This window comes from Populus euphratica, unplaced genomic scaffold (genome assembly GCF_000495115.2).
Source record: "Populus euphratica unplaced genomic scaffold, PopEup_1.0 scaffold1295.1, whole genome shotgun sequence".
Classification (NCBI taxonomy): Eukaryota; Viridiplantae; Streptophyta; class Magnoliopsida; order Malpighiales; family Salicaceae; genus Populus; species Populus euphratica.
In genome coordinates this window covers 15994-29647 of record NW_011501166.1, presented here as the reverse complement: position 1 = coordinate 29647, position 13654 = coordinate 15994, and the positions used below count along the sequence as shown (strand labels likewise).

At 31.1% G+C, this 13654-nt stretch overlaps 1 protein-coding gene across 2 annotated transcripts; it reads left to right on the top strand.

Annotated features, from left to right (window-relative positions):
- Window positions 1-8183: 8183 nt before the first annotated feature.
- Window positions 8184-12187, top strand: LOC105117355 (myb-related protein 305-like). 2 transcript variants are annotated; one of them, XM_011014993.1, is made up of 3 exons: window positions 8184-8331; window positions 8804-8918; window positions 11737-12187. In XM_011014993.1, exons 1-3 carry the CDS (start codon window positions 8196-8198, stop codon window positions 12044-12046), a joined length of 561 nt encoding a protein of 186 aa, XP_011013295.1. In that variant the 5' UTR covers window positions 8184-8195; the 3' UTR covers window positions 12047-12187. The 2 variants fall into 2 exon arrangements, with proteins under 2 accessions (XP_011013295.1, XP_011013294.1); XM_011014992.1 differs by having other exon boundaries at window positions 8789-8918.
- Window positions 12188-13654: the final 1467 nt, after the last annotated feature.

The window sequence follows — 13654 nt, the reverse complement described above, 5'->3', positions numbered from 1 at the left end:
TCGTGTAGCGACAAAAGGAATGATTTAAAATGATGAGAAAGAATGATTGAGAATCTTTATTGAAAAAAGTGTTACTTTTTGCATCAAACATGATATTGATATTCAAAACATGGATGATGAGTACAAGCTTCGTAGGTGTTCATAGCGAAAATCTTAAGGGAATACAAACCTTACCATTTTCGTTATGAATTGTTTAACAATGTTATTGACATACAACTTACTAAGTTGAATGATCATTTTACTAAGACGAGCACGAAGTTACTTCTTTGTATGGCATGTTTAAACCCAAGTGACTCGTTCTTTACTTTCAACAAAGAAAAATTTATTTATCTTACTCATTTTTATCCTAATAAATTCTCTATAGTGGACCTTATGGTACTTGGTGACCAATTTGATATGTATATTATTGATCTATATAGTGATGATGAGTTTTCTCATATTGAAGATATTGGTAGTCTTATAGAGAAAATGGTAAAAACAAAGAAGAATTTAATATTTCTATTTGTATATATGCTTATTAAATTGTCATTACTTCTACCAGTTGCAATTGCTATAGTGGGGAGAGTTTTTCTACTATGTATATTGTTAAGAGTAAATTATAGAGTAGGATGTGAGATAAGTGGATAAATGATAGTTTGGTTGTCTATATTGAGAAGGATATCTTCAATAAGATTGATAATAAAGTTATTATGAAGTGGTTTTAAAATATGAAAACTTGAAAAGAACAATTATAATATAAGTTTTTTTTTTATTTTAAAGTATTTTTAAATTAATTTTATTTGATATGAATTAGTATATATGTTTTGAATTGATTTCTAACGTATATCTATATAATATAGTATTTGTTAGTAAATTTCCCCCTCATTTAAAAAATTCTAACTCCGCTACTAAATCTAGGGGTGATGTGTCTTTCCCTTATATAATCAGTCTCTTACCTAGACTCTTATAAATTATAGATTTTCTAGTAATTATAATACTAGATAGCGATTCCTGAACTCATAATCATAATTTTATAATTATCCCTAAACCCTCTTTTCAACACACTCTCAGGAGACAGACCTGCTATTTGACGCCTTGTATGCCACAACATCTTTCAACAAGGTCTTTCTTTTCATATAATTTCTCAGAAATATTCCAAATCTCATTAGCACTTGAGCAAGTGACACGACGAAAAGATTGTTGTCTTCTCCCAAGTGCAGGAGTGTGGAAGTAATAAATAACCCGGCAAAACCGGGGTCGAACCACAGGGACGTTAATTGTACAAATTACAAACAACAACAATAGTAACAATAACAACAATAATAATAGTAGCAATAATAATACTAATAATACTAGTAGTAGTAGTAGTAGTAATAATAAAAATAATAATAACAATAATAATAACAATAATAAAGAAAAAGAAGAAGAAGAAAAAGAAGAAAAGTTGATGAGAACTTTGAGATGGAAAATTAACGTAAGGATTAAACAATGATAACAAACAATGTCAAGGTTAGAGGATCCACTAATAGTATGACAACAAGTATAGATTGTTCTACAACATAAATCAAGATTAGTCATTTAACAAGCAAAATATTAAAGAGAGTGTTATACAACATAAATCAAGATTAGTCATTTAACAAGCAAAGTATTAAAGAGTGAACAAGATAACAAATATAAAACATGTTAGTATCAAACATTAAGGTCCATATTAAGTTTACATTATACTTATTCTTACACCATTAGTGTAACCTTTTCACCTTGACATAATTAACTTAGCTAGACATAATGAAAGAAAGAAAAATAAATAAACAAAATAAGAACATAAATAAGATAAAAGTTAACTAAGTAAAGGAAAGGAAATGAAAGGCATAAACTTGATATTAATGAAAACAAAGCATAAATATTATAAAAAATACAAAGAGAGAAAGGAAGAGCATGATCTTGATCTGGAAACCAAGATGCCTAAATGCATGGCAAATGCCTCCTTTTATAGGCCAAAGTTGGGAACTATTGATTTGATGACTAATTGATGAGTGGTGACCAACTCTTGACTTGGTGACAATCCTCATCTTCTCTTGTCTGTCCAAAACATCATTGATAACGTCAAAATTGGAGCCACTTGAAACATGAAAGTTGTAGGAAATTGTCTCAGCTTTCTTGTGTAAAACATTCAGCTCATTTTGACTTCTAGAACTCCAGATATGGCCAAAATACTGAACAGTGCTCGGGCTGGAGGACAGATTCGGGCTTCTTTGTTGTTGCAACAATTTGGACTTGAAAATGGCTTTTTTTGATCTTGGGCTCCATATGGAAGTTGTAGGCCAATGTCTTACCTTTCCATCCATATAAAGTAGACCTAAATCTGAGATTTATAGCTCTAGATATGACCAAATTACCGAACAGTGTTTCGGTTTGGATTGCACCGACATCTCTTTTTTAAGTTTGGCCATCTCTTTATCCTTTCAATTTTAGTTCTTAAATTTATCAATCAATCCTTTCATTTATGTGATAGGCCTGCATTTAAAATGAACATTTACCATAAATTAAAGGGATCTTATATTATTAGATATATTATTACAAAACATGCTTTAGTTAAGGAGTTATTGATACTTCAAGTGCAAAATGATGATATAAAACCATGATAAAAATGCACTTTTAAGTACTAATCACACCCCCTAACCAGCTTATTACTAGTCCCTAGTAATCAAAGCGTTAAAATAGAAAAACAATTTGCAAATTCCACAAAGCAAGGTATTCATCATTTAACTTTCATTAATCTATCCAGATAAACAAACTCTCGTTAAATTTATATACCTGCTCAATACCTCTTAACAAGATATTCATAAACCTTTCTTTTGTGCTCAATATATCAACACATAATTATGGGCCTTTTCTTGGAAGAAAACAAAATTTTTATTCTAATGTTTAAGGTTAACTTCCTTGGGTTGGGATTATTATTTTTGTTTTTTTTCTTCTTTTTTTTTTTAATATATATACATATAATTTAAAAACACCATGCATCTTTAACCCATGTAACGAGCTTTCGGCTAATGACTCCTAGACCAGTTGGTCTTAGGGCATTAGGTGTTAAGACACCCCTACGAACTTAGTAACTCGGGTCACAGATACTGATATGTAGATAGTGCAATGTTTGATTCCCTTAAGCTTTTCTCCTTAACCCATGTAACAAGTGTTGGGCCAATAAGTCCCAAGTCAGTTGAGTTTAGGATATTAGGTGTTAAAACACCCCTTCGGGCTTAATTGCTTAGGTTAGGGAGGCTACAAAACCAAACTTATCTACATTTTTATTATTATCATTTTTTTTCTTTTTTTTTAATTATATACAATCCATTTCCCTTAGTTGTTACTTTTAACAAAAGAACATAAGGTTTAAGAATATATGTTAAATAAGTATATGAGCAGAATTAAGTGATAACAATGCGAGAGTTTGTAAATCTGAATATTTCATGAAGTATTATAATAGACCTTGTTACGAATGGTTACTAAGATGCGTCTCAAGAGTCATAAAAGTAATAGTAATAACAGTTTTGCACATGTTTTATGAAATAGAAAAGACAGTTTTTTTTAGCTACTACTCTCTCCCCCCCAACTAAAACGAGACATTGTCCTTAATGTTTAAAGGTAGAAAGATAGAGTATAGAAGATATTACCTGAAATAACGAACATTGACAAACCTGAAACACACTAAAACAAATATAAGTAACAACAAAACACAATAATAAAACCAAAAGACACAAAGATTCACAAATGAAGGCTCAAATCCAATCTAAGCTTTCTACGGCTTTCCTTAGTTGACCAATTTATGCGACTCATGGAAGGATCAATTACAAGAATGAAAGATTGTAGTTGGTCAATCAATTGTTCAGCAGTAGCAGCATAGATTATGATTTGTCGTGCAGAAGATGTTAGAAATTCCTATTCCACAGCATGATCAAGAAAAGACAACAACTTATCATAATAACCATTAACATTTAACAAACCTATGGGTTTATGGTGAATGTGCAGTTGGGCCCAAGAGGAAATATGAAAGATCTCTTCCAATATGCCTAGACCACCTGGTAAAGCAATGAAGGCATCAGCATGGTTAAACATTGCATTCATTCGAGACGAGATTGTGGAGACTTGAAGTTCCTCTCCAATTGTTTTTCCAATGATGTCCCCTTTTGCTAAAGCTTCGAGGACAACCCCCAAAACTTGACTACCTCCTAAAAATGCAGCTATTGACACACCTCCCATTAACCCAAGACTGCCTCCCATACACTAAATGAATCTTTCTCTCAGCTAGCACTTGACCAAGATGATTTGTTGATTCTAAAAACTCTTGTTCTTTCCCAGGACTAGATCCACCAAAAACACAAATATTTCTTATATGATGACCTGAGGAACTTGTCATTTCTACACACTTCTATGTTTGTTGAATGTATGGGTTGAGTAGAAATGAAAGGAAGGGAGATAGGATTTTATAGATGAGAAATTAGAAAGGCAATCATATCACCTATATATAGGCCAGCTAGAGTCTCACACTCTCTCTCTCTCTCTCTTTATTTATTTATTTATTTACTTTTGAAAAAGCATGTGTATGTACAGGTAGTTGTGATTGTGGCTCACATCTTCCCTTGATTTTACGTCCAAGAACGCTTTAAACGCCCTCTATGGGTTGGGGATAGGCTTCCCATCCAGTTTTCTTAAAAACTGGCAAAGAGGGTTTTTTTTAGTCAGATTCCCAAGACTAAGTTGATCATGTTCTTTATAAAAATGGGGTCATAAATCATGAATTGCATGATACTTATCTCGACTATGATGAGACTTAAGAGTTAATAGAAGATTATCTAAAGACTCTCTGTGTTTTGAAATAAATCCCAACTTTTGATAATTTATATTCCCAGCAACGGCGCCAAAAACTTGACACAACCCCATAAGGTTTAACAACAATAATAATAGTAGCAATAATAATACTAATAATACTAATAGTAGTAGTAGTAGTAGTAGTAGTAGTAGTAGTAGTAATAGTAGTAGTAGTAGTAATAATAATAATAATAACAATAATAATAACAATAATAAGAAAAAGAAGAAAAAGAAAAAGAAGAAAAGTTGATGAGAACTTTGAGATGAAAAATTAACGTAAGGATTAAACAATGATAACAAACAATGTCAAGGTTAGAGGATCCACTAATGGTATGTCAAACAAGTATAGTATAAACTCTTATTATTGAATTGAAAACCACACATAAAGGAGGTTCCAATCAGATTATAGATTGTTAACATGATTACATTAGTCATCTTATTCAATTAATGCTAATACTTGTAAATGTCGTCAAGCATTCATGATTATAACTTATGTTAACAACAAATTAAGTTCCTTTCATAGCTCAGGTGTCGGTTATACCATACAGTATAGGCTATGAAAGTGCCAAGCATTTGTTATACAAATTGTTATACAACATAAATCAAGATTAGTTATTTAACAAGCAAAGTATTAAACAAGATAATAAATACAAAACATATTAGTATCAAACATTAAAGTTCATATTGAGTTTACACTATACTTATTCTTACACCATTAGTGTAACCTTTTCACCTTGACATAATAAACTTAGCTAGACATAATGAAAGAAAGAAAAATAGATAAACAAAATAAGAACATAAATAAGATAAGAGTTAACTAAGTAAAGGAAAGGAAATGAAAGGCATAAATTTGATATTAATGAAATCAAAGCATAAACATTACAAAAAATACAAAGAGAAAGCAAAAGCATGATCTTGATCTGGAGACCAAGATGCCTAAATGCATGGAAAATGCCTCCTTTTATAGGCCAAAGTTGGGAACTATTGATTTGATGACTAATTGATGAGTGGGTGACCAACTCTTGATTTGGTGACAATCCTTATCTTCTCTTGTCTACCCAAAACGTTATTGATAACGTCAAAATTAGAGCCCCTTGAAAACATGAAAGTTATAGGAAATTATCTCAGCTTTCTTGTGTAAACAATTCAGCTCATTTCGACTTCTATAACTCTAGATATGACCAAAATACTGAACAGTGCTCGGGTTGGAGGACAGATTCGGGCTTCTTTTTTGTTGCAACAATTTGGACTTGAAAATGGCCTTTTTAGATCTTGGGCTCCATATGGAAGTTGTAGGCCTATGTCTTACCTTTCCATCCATATAAAGTAAACCTAAATCTGAGATCTATAGCTCCAGATATGACCCAATTACCGAACAGTGTTCCGGTTTGGATTGCACCGACATCTGTTTTTCTAAGTTTGGTCATCTCTTTATTCTTTCAATTTCAGTTCTTAAATTTATCAATCAATCCTTTCATTTATGTGATAGGCCTGCATTTAAAATGAACATTTACCATAAATTAAAGGTATTTTATATTATTAGATATATTATTACAAAACATGTTTTAGTTAAGGAGTTATTGATACTTCAAGTGCAAAATAATGATATAAAACCTTGATAAAAATGCACTTTTAAGTATTAATCAGCAAATAAAAACCTTACTAAAAATATGGTTATCTAGAGAATCTTATAAATTTATGTAGTGCTAATATTCAACCTAAATTGTCTCTTATCATGCTCATGCCAATCATATTTTGACTTAAGATATTTTATCCCATTTACAACTTTATAAGGTTTAATATTATCCCTTTTCTATGTAATATCCCATATCTTAATATCCAATATATATCTAAGGTCACAATAAATATTCTCATCCTAATATTTTAATCACCATGTATAATTATTCTTTTTAAAGAAAGAATCTTGCCGTTTAAGTTCTATGATCTTAACTTTTGATAGTTAAATCATAACAAAGAGCAATTACTCTGGTATCAAATAAAAACACCCCACCCAGTATCCAAGAGAAGGGGTGAATTAAGTATTATAAAAACTAGCCTAACTTTTTATTCTTTCTAAGCTAACTCAAAAACTTAACAACACCCACGGAACACTTTATAATCTCAAGCCACCAAATAAATACATTTAGTGGTTTGACACTAACTACTCACTCTAATCTTTAATTAAAAAAAAAAATGAAGAAGCTTGGGCCTTTTCTATGACGCACGACCTACTTCCTCACCCTTTATAATCAATTTTTTTTTTCAAAGGTTCAAGATTCAAACCTTCACTTACATGATAATTGTTTTTGTATTAAAATCATAACCTAACCAATCTTTTTGATTATAGGCTCATGATTGAAACTTTAAAGACCTTTCTTATGAGCTCAAGGTAAAAAACTACTGGGTCTCCTTCATGGGATTAAAATCATAACCTAATAAGATGAGACCACACAAAAGTTTACAACTAAAAATCCAAGTGATTATAGTGTCACCTATACTTTAACAATACTTTTAACTTACAAAATACTTTGACAATACTTTTAACTCACAAAATAACTTTTATAATATAAATCACCTACATAGATTTTTTGATGATCATTTACCATCCATTATTCTATTGGAAAATATTTTATTGGTAGAATCAGTTTTTAAATACTGGTTTTATGCAAAATTCTGGTTGTGGCTCTTAGGTACAAAATGACTTTGGAACTGAATAACTACGTCTCGGGAAGATCATTAGCAAAATTGAACTATAGATAGTAATGTTCTTTTTACTAATCTTTGTCTTTAATTTTATCTTTATTTATTTGATTATTTTTGTTAAAGTTGGTGACCCTTAAAGCCGCTGGTCGTAATAGTGTTCTCTCAAGTGAGGTAAATCTGCCACCTTCTTTTAATTTATTGAACTCAGAAGGTCAAAGGGAGACCCGATTCGTTGGAGGGAGTGCAAGGAATCCTCTTGTTTTTGTTTCGGATATATATTATACATTAATGCATTCTTCAACTTTTCGTTTTATTTTCCTTGATATAATTTAACCGAGTATGTCTTGTGCTTTGGAGCTGACGGCGTATCGCGGTCGTCTTTCTAATATAACTAAAATAAAAATAAAAATAAGCAAATAAGATGTGGCCATGCATGCATGCCGATATCATATATATGTACGCATGCATTTGTTATTGAGAACATGGTTAGGTCGAAGGCTCCCTTCTGTATCACAGATTAATGTCGATTACTAGATAATGTAAATATTAACTTAGATTGGCTCTATAAAGCCCGCCCATAGCAGCCTTCGTTATCTCATTATCTCACCTTTTCAGCTCTCTCTCTCTCTCTCTCCAAGAAATACGAAATGGATAAAACACCATCCAACTCTCGGGATGTTGAAATAAGAAAAGGGCCATGGACCCTGGAAGAAGACTTGATCTTAACCAACCACATCGCGAACCACGGTGAAGGTGTATGGAACTCGCTTGCTAAAGATGCAGGTAATCTGTGGCACCGATGATCTCTTCTTTTCCTCTCTGTTTTTCCTTTCTATTTTTTGGGTTAAAATGAGATCGTAATTTTGTAAAGAGTGAAAAAATAAATTATTTAAGATGGGCAACAAGAAAATGGCTTTCTAAAAGACACAAAGATTCAATTATAAAAATTCTCTTTAAAAGAAAAAAAAAATGAAAAAGAAAACCAAGAATAGAATGTTTGTAACATAGTGAGAGAAGTTAGCGCCAACAGACAAAACTCGACGTAATGAACGAGGTAATATAGTCCCAGCCACAATAAACTTATGTGATCAGGTATTGTTTCTAATACATCTTATTAATTTTTCTTTTACTAATAATTCATCATTCCAGGTTTTTTTTTTAAAATTTTTTTTTCCTGACGGTCTTTTAAGAGAAACCCTAGTAACAAAGACTATGTTTTTGTTTCATGACCTAATTGTAGGTCTGAAACGTACAGGAAAGAGTTGCCGGCTCCGTTGGCTCAACTACTTGCGGCCCGACCTTCGACGAGGGAATATTACACCTGAAGAACAGCTCTTGATCATGGAACTGCATGCTAAGTGGGGAAACAGGTTAGCTTCATGTTATGATTATTGCCTATGTATAATATTATTAATCATACATAAGCAGAAACAAGAACATAAAATATAATATATATTTTCCTTTCCCACCTTGCTCAAGCAATCAAACAATGTATGAAAGTATTGCATTTATCTTTGTCGACATTGGACGACGAAGAAGAGATTCAATCCCTGATCTCTCAGCTGTCCTTATAATTAAGGAAAGCACAGTTCTTAAAGTCCCTATTCGTACAGACTGCAGTCTTAGCGAGCATGATGAGAAAGATGCAGACAGTAATGCAGCAGGGTCTGTGTTGTTCATAGACAAGAATTTGATTTCAAGCAACATTTTCAGCTTTTGAATCTTTGATGGCTGAAAAAAACCCACCAATTCATTACACTTTTACCATTTGAATCTAAAGAGATTTATTGCTTTTTAAATATTTTCTGCACATCAGTTTTCAATGAACCTATCCTCCATTAACTAGTACATATGACAAATCATCAAATTAATCAGCAACCTAATGTCAAGAAGACACAGGTGTCTGAAGAAGCGTCCCCGTTATTTATCAAATCCCAAAAATAATAACCATAATAGATTTTTTAACGGGAAACAGCTAATTTCTCCTACGATCCTCCACCAAAACTATAAGGAGATTGCGGCTAATTGCGTGCTACCTGCTTGTGGCTGCACGTAAGAAGGATGACGGATCCCTACTCCACTCGGTATAAATTTTGATTTTGATATTCTTATTTTGGCTCAAAAACGCTGCTTTCGGTGAGCCATTTTATCGAGTACATCTAAAAAAAAACCTTTTTCTCCCACATAAACATAATACACAAAGAAAGATCTTTTCCACAAAACAGTCTAAAAAGGGTTCTAAAAATCTATCAGAACCCAATATTACAGCTAGATATTGATAATGGCAGTGGACCCATGTGAGCATCTTGAATGAAATTCATACAAAATTGGCAACAGAAGTTTACATTTATCCTATTTTAAGGTTTTTTATTTCCATGTTGTCACATGGAAAGCCTACCTTTACAGAGAAAGAGAAGTTGTTTTGAATTGATTGACGTAGATATCACCCATATTGTTCTAACTTCTTAATGTTTTTATCATAGTTGTAGTTGTATATACAATTGCAGTAGATACATATGCTACTCAAAACTCTTTCGTATCCTTAAGCATCAACACATATGTGTATAGTTTTTTTCTTTTCTTTTTTCCGTTCCTTGTTAAAAAGTATTAAAAACGACTAAAATTCGTCACCTTCCTTTTGAAGACCAAGATCATCTTTTCATTAACAAATTAAGTTCAAATTTTTTATTTATTTGTTTTTAAATTTCAAAACTAAATAACATGCAGCATTATTTGATATATCTAAAAGAGTTGGGATTTGCTTCCTTCACTCTTCATATAAATAGTAAAATGGCGTTTTTTTTTTAATTCCTCCTTTTTTTTTCTGGCAATTTCCCTCATTTTTAGTTTAACTTTTGTCATTCTTTTTTGAATTTTATTTTTTAATATTTTTTTGATTTTAAATTTACCTTAATAGATTATTTTAGTTTGCTTTTAATAAAATTATTATAATTTCAAACAAATGTCTCAACTTTTAATTTATGTTTAATTTTATAACCGTCTATTTTTATTATTATATATTTAACTAAATAAATAATTTTAAAAAAATAAAGTTTCTAAACCTAGTGAAGTCCATCAATCAGATAAAATATTAGATGAGTTAAATTGTGAAGTCTGAATCAATTTAATATGTTAACATCTTAATATAAAAAAAAATCTCTTGAATTTTTATTTAAAATATCAAACCACACATTTTACCTTTTGTTTGAGTTGCTTTTAGATTTACTAAGTTAATTGGATTATATTTTAAATCTAAATTAGATAAGAAGTTAAAATGAAAAATTTTAAAATTTATCTATAAGTCAAATTTAACAATAATTCTAAATAGTTTTTTATGACTTGAACAACAAGTGTTTTTACTTTTAATTTTTTTCAGTTAAAGTGGCATCTCTATATTATGAAATTACAGATAAATTATGTTTTTGTGCCTTTGAATTACAATTGCCTTTAGCATTGAAGTTGATGATTACTAAAGCCACTTTTGAACGTGTGGTGAATGATTTCCTCCTACAATAACTCCGGACCTCGAAAATTAGCCACGCTGTAAATCTGAAACATGGGGCTGGTAATTATTTACATACAAAATTGTATAATACTTAATTTAAAAATTATAGTCGATTGGAATATTGAATTATCATGGTTTAATTAATTGCGAGATGTTTTGTCTAGTCCCTTAATTAAAAAAATGTGTTGTCCACATGTGGTCCATTCAAATAATCTTAAATTGTCATATGCTCGATATATTAGTGGTCTTGACTCATATATTTTTGTATATCGTGAAATTATATTTTTTTTATACTGGATTATGTGAGATAGTGTGCCTTATATCTAAAAAGTTAGCTTTCAGAATTATCTTGTTCCAATTTCTTTAGCATAAACGTAAGTAAAAATATTTACAGGAATAAGCAAGTACTATGGTAGTTGAAAGTAGCTCGAGATGAAGAGAAGCTTTCAATAAATGGAAGAGAATATGACAAAGTTATGGCATCCTTTTGGAATTACTTTTACTTGTGACATTTTCGAATCGTTCTTATGGCAATTTCTTCCTCACACTTGTGGTGATTTTTATAGCTTTGTTTTCAAATTATTTTCCTCAACCATTATAAATCATATATGCGATAATTAGAGGATCCAGAAGGAAATTAAGCGTTTTTTCCATCTTTTTCGAAAATTTCATGGCGCATCCAGGTGGTCGAAGATTGCAAAGCATCTTCCAGGGAGGACCGACAACGAAATAAAGAATTACTGGAGAACTAGAATCCAGAAGCACATTAAGCAGGCTGAAACATTTGCTGCACAGGTCAGTTCTGAAACGAATGAACATGGGAGCAATAGCAGCCAAGTTTCCAGCACAACCGAATTAATGGTGTCCAATTATCTGCCATCCTACCAAGGAGACGTGGAGGCCTTTTCAGGAGCGAATATACCTCAAGAACTGAACGAAAATTATTGGAGCATAGAGGATCTGTGGTCCATGCAGCTACTTAATGGCGATTAATTAAGTTTATGGGAACATTTCTGCTATGTCCCAAATGATCCTATTTTGGATCAGTATTATTAGGGTTTGTCTATAGTTGCCACTCGGTTGTATTTTATGTACGCTAAAACTTCTTACGCATCAAAGGCTTGTAATACACACACAAATGTATGAATGTATACAGTATCTTACATATACACACCTTTGCATCCGCTTATTTATGAATAGTCTAAGAAGCTTTTTCTTAATTGATGGAGATAGAAAGCAATTGATTTGGGCAGCAAAGCCAGTCTCCTGGATGGTAGAGCCAGCAGCGGAATGGAATGTATCCACAGTAAAATGGGCGACAAAGCTAGCCCGCTGCATGCAATTGAAATAACTTAAAAAAATTGATTGGTCTTATGAGTTTTATGTTTCAATCAGTGTATTGTCAATGAAAAAACTAAATCCTATGTTTTAAAATGATAGCATGGCATGAAAGTAATTGTTGAAATAATCCTTGGATTTTTATGATAAAACCCACTTTCTATATATTAGCAGAAATTCTTGAAAATTTAGTTTTGTTGTCTTTGAAAATTATTTTGAGGAGTTTTTGAAATCACCACATCTTTATTTGGGAAAATAGTTTGAAGAGGGGCATCTGATTTAATACCATCTCTTTGGATTTTGTGGCAACTAAAGCTGCTTTGTCAAACTCAAGATTGCATGGCTTGATATATCAAGACTTATTTCTCCTGCTATGAGGATTTTTCTTTTTATTTTGGTAAATGATGGCATTAATTGTTGAGACAATAATTGTTCTTACCATGTGATATAACCTTTAGAGAAGCTTTGTCAACAAGTGTTTGGGTATTTTTTGGTGAGTTTGAGCTAGAAGCTGAGGAATTTATTGGAATGGAAGCTTTTGATGAGGAAATTTCATCCTCATTTGAATCCATTTGAGCCCATATTTTAGATTTTTATATGTCTTTTTAGATTGAGGGAAACTTGAAATGAAAAGCATAATGGCTAAAATTGATAGTAGAATAGTTTTTCTATGCATCTTTTCAATGCTTGATTCAAAATGACTAAACTACTCATGTCACTTAAATATGTAATTGTTTTAGAATGCCAACATATCCTAACTCAAATGTTTCATTTTAATTATTTTGAAGAACTCTGGATAGGCTATGTGAAGACATTAGAGTTCTTTGACTTAACTATGTGTATTGATTAGACCAAGAAAGATGTTTTTTTTAACCTATCATGTAAAGGTTTGTATATATGGTTTGGATACAAATCTATGACATAGTTAAGGTTTTTCATATGTTATTGTCTTTATCTGTAATTTAATATTGGAATTACAACAAATTGGATTTATTTTTCTATATAGAAATAATTGTTACTTGATGAATATATATATTATAATTAAAGAATGATCAAACTCTGGTTTGGAGTAAACTTAATTTAAATCTAGATACAACAAGATCATTTTCTCATAGAGATATCTAGTAATATTGCTAGAAGTTTGAAAAGTTGATTTATATTAGAAGAGAAAATTAAAATATCATCCCTATAAATTATGAGAATTTGGAAAAATTTTGAATAAATATTATTCTTAATCATTTAGAATTGTATGGGAGTATTTTT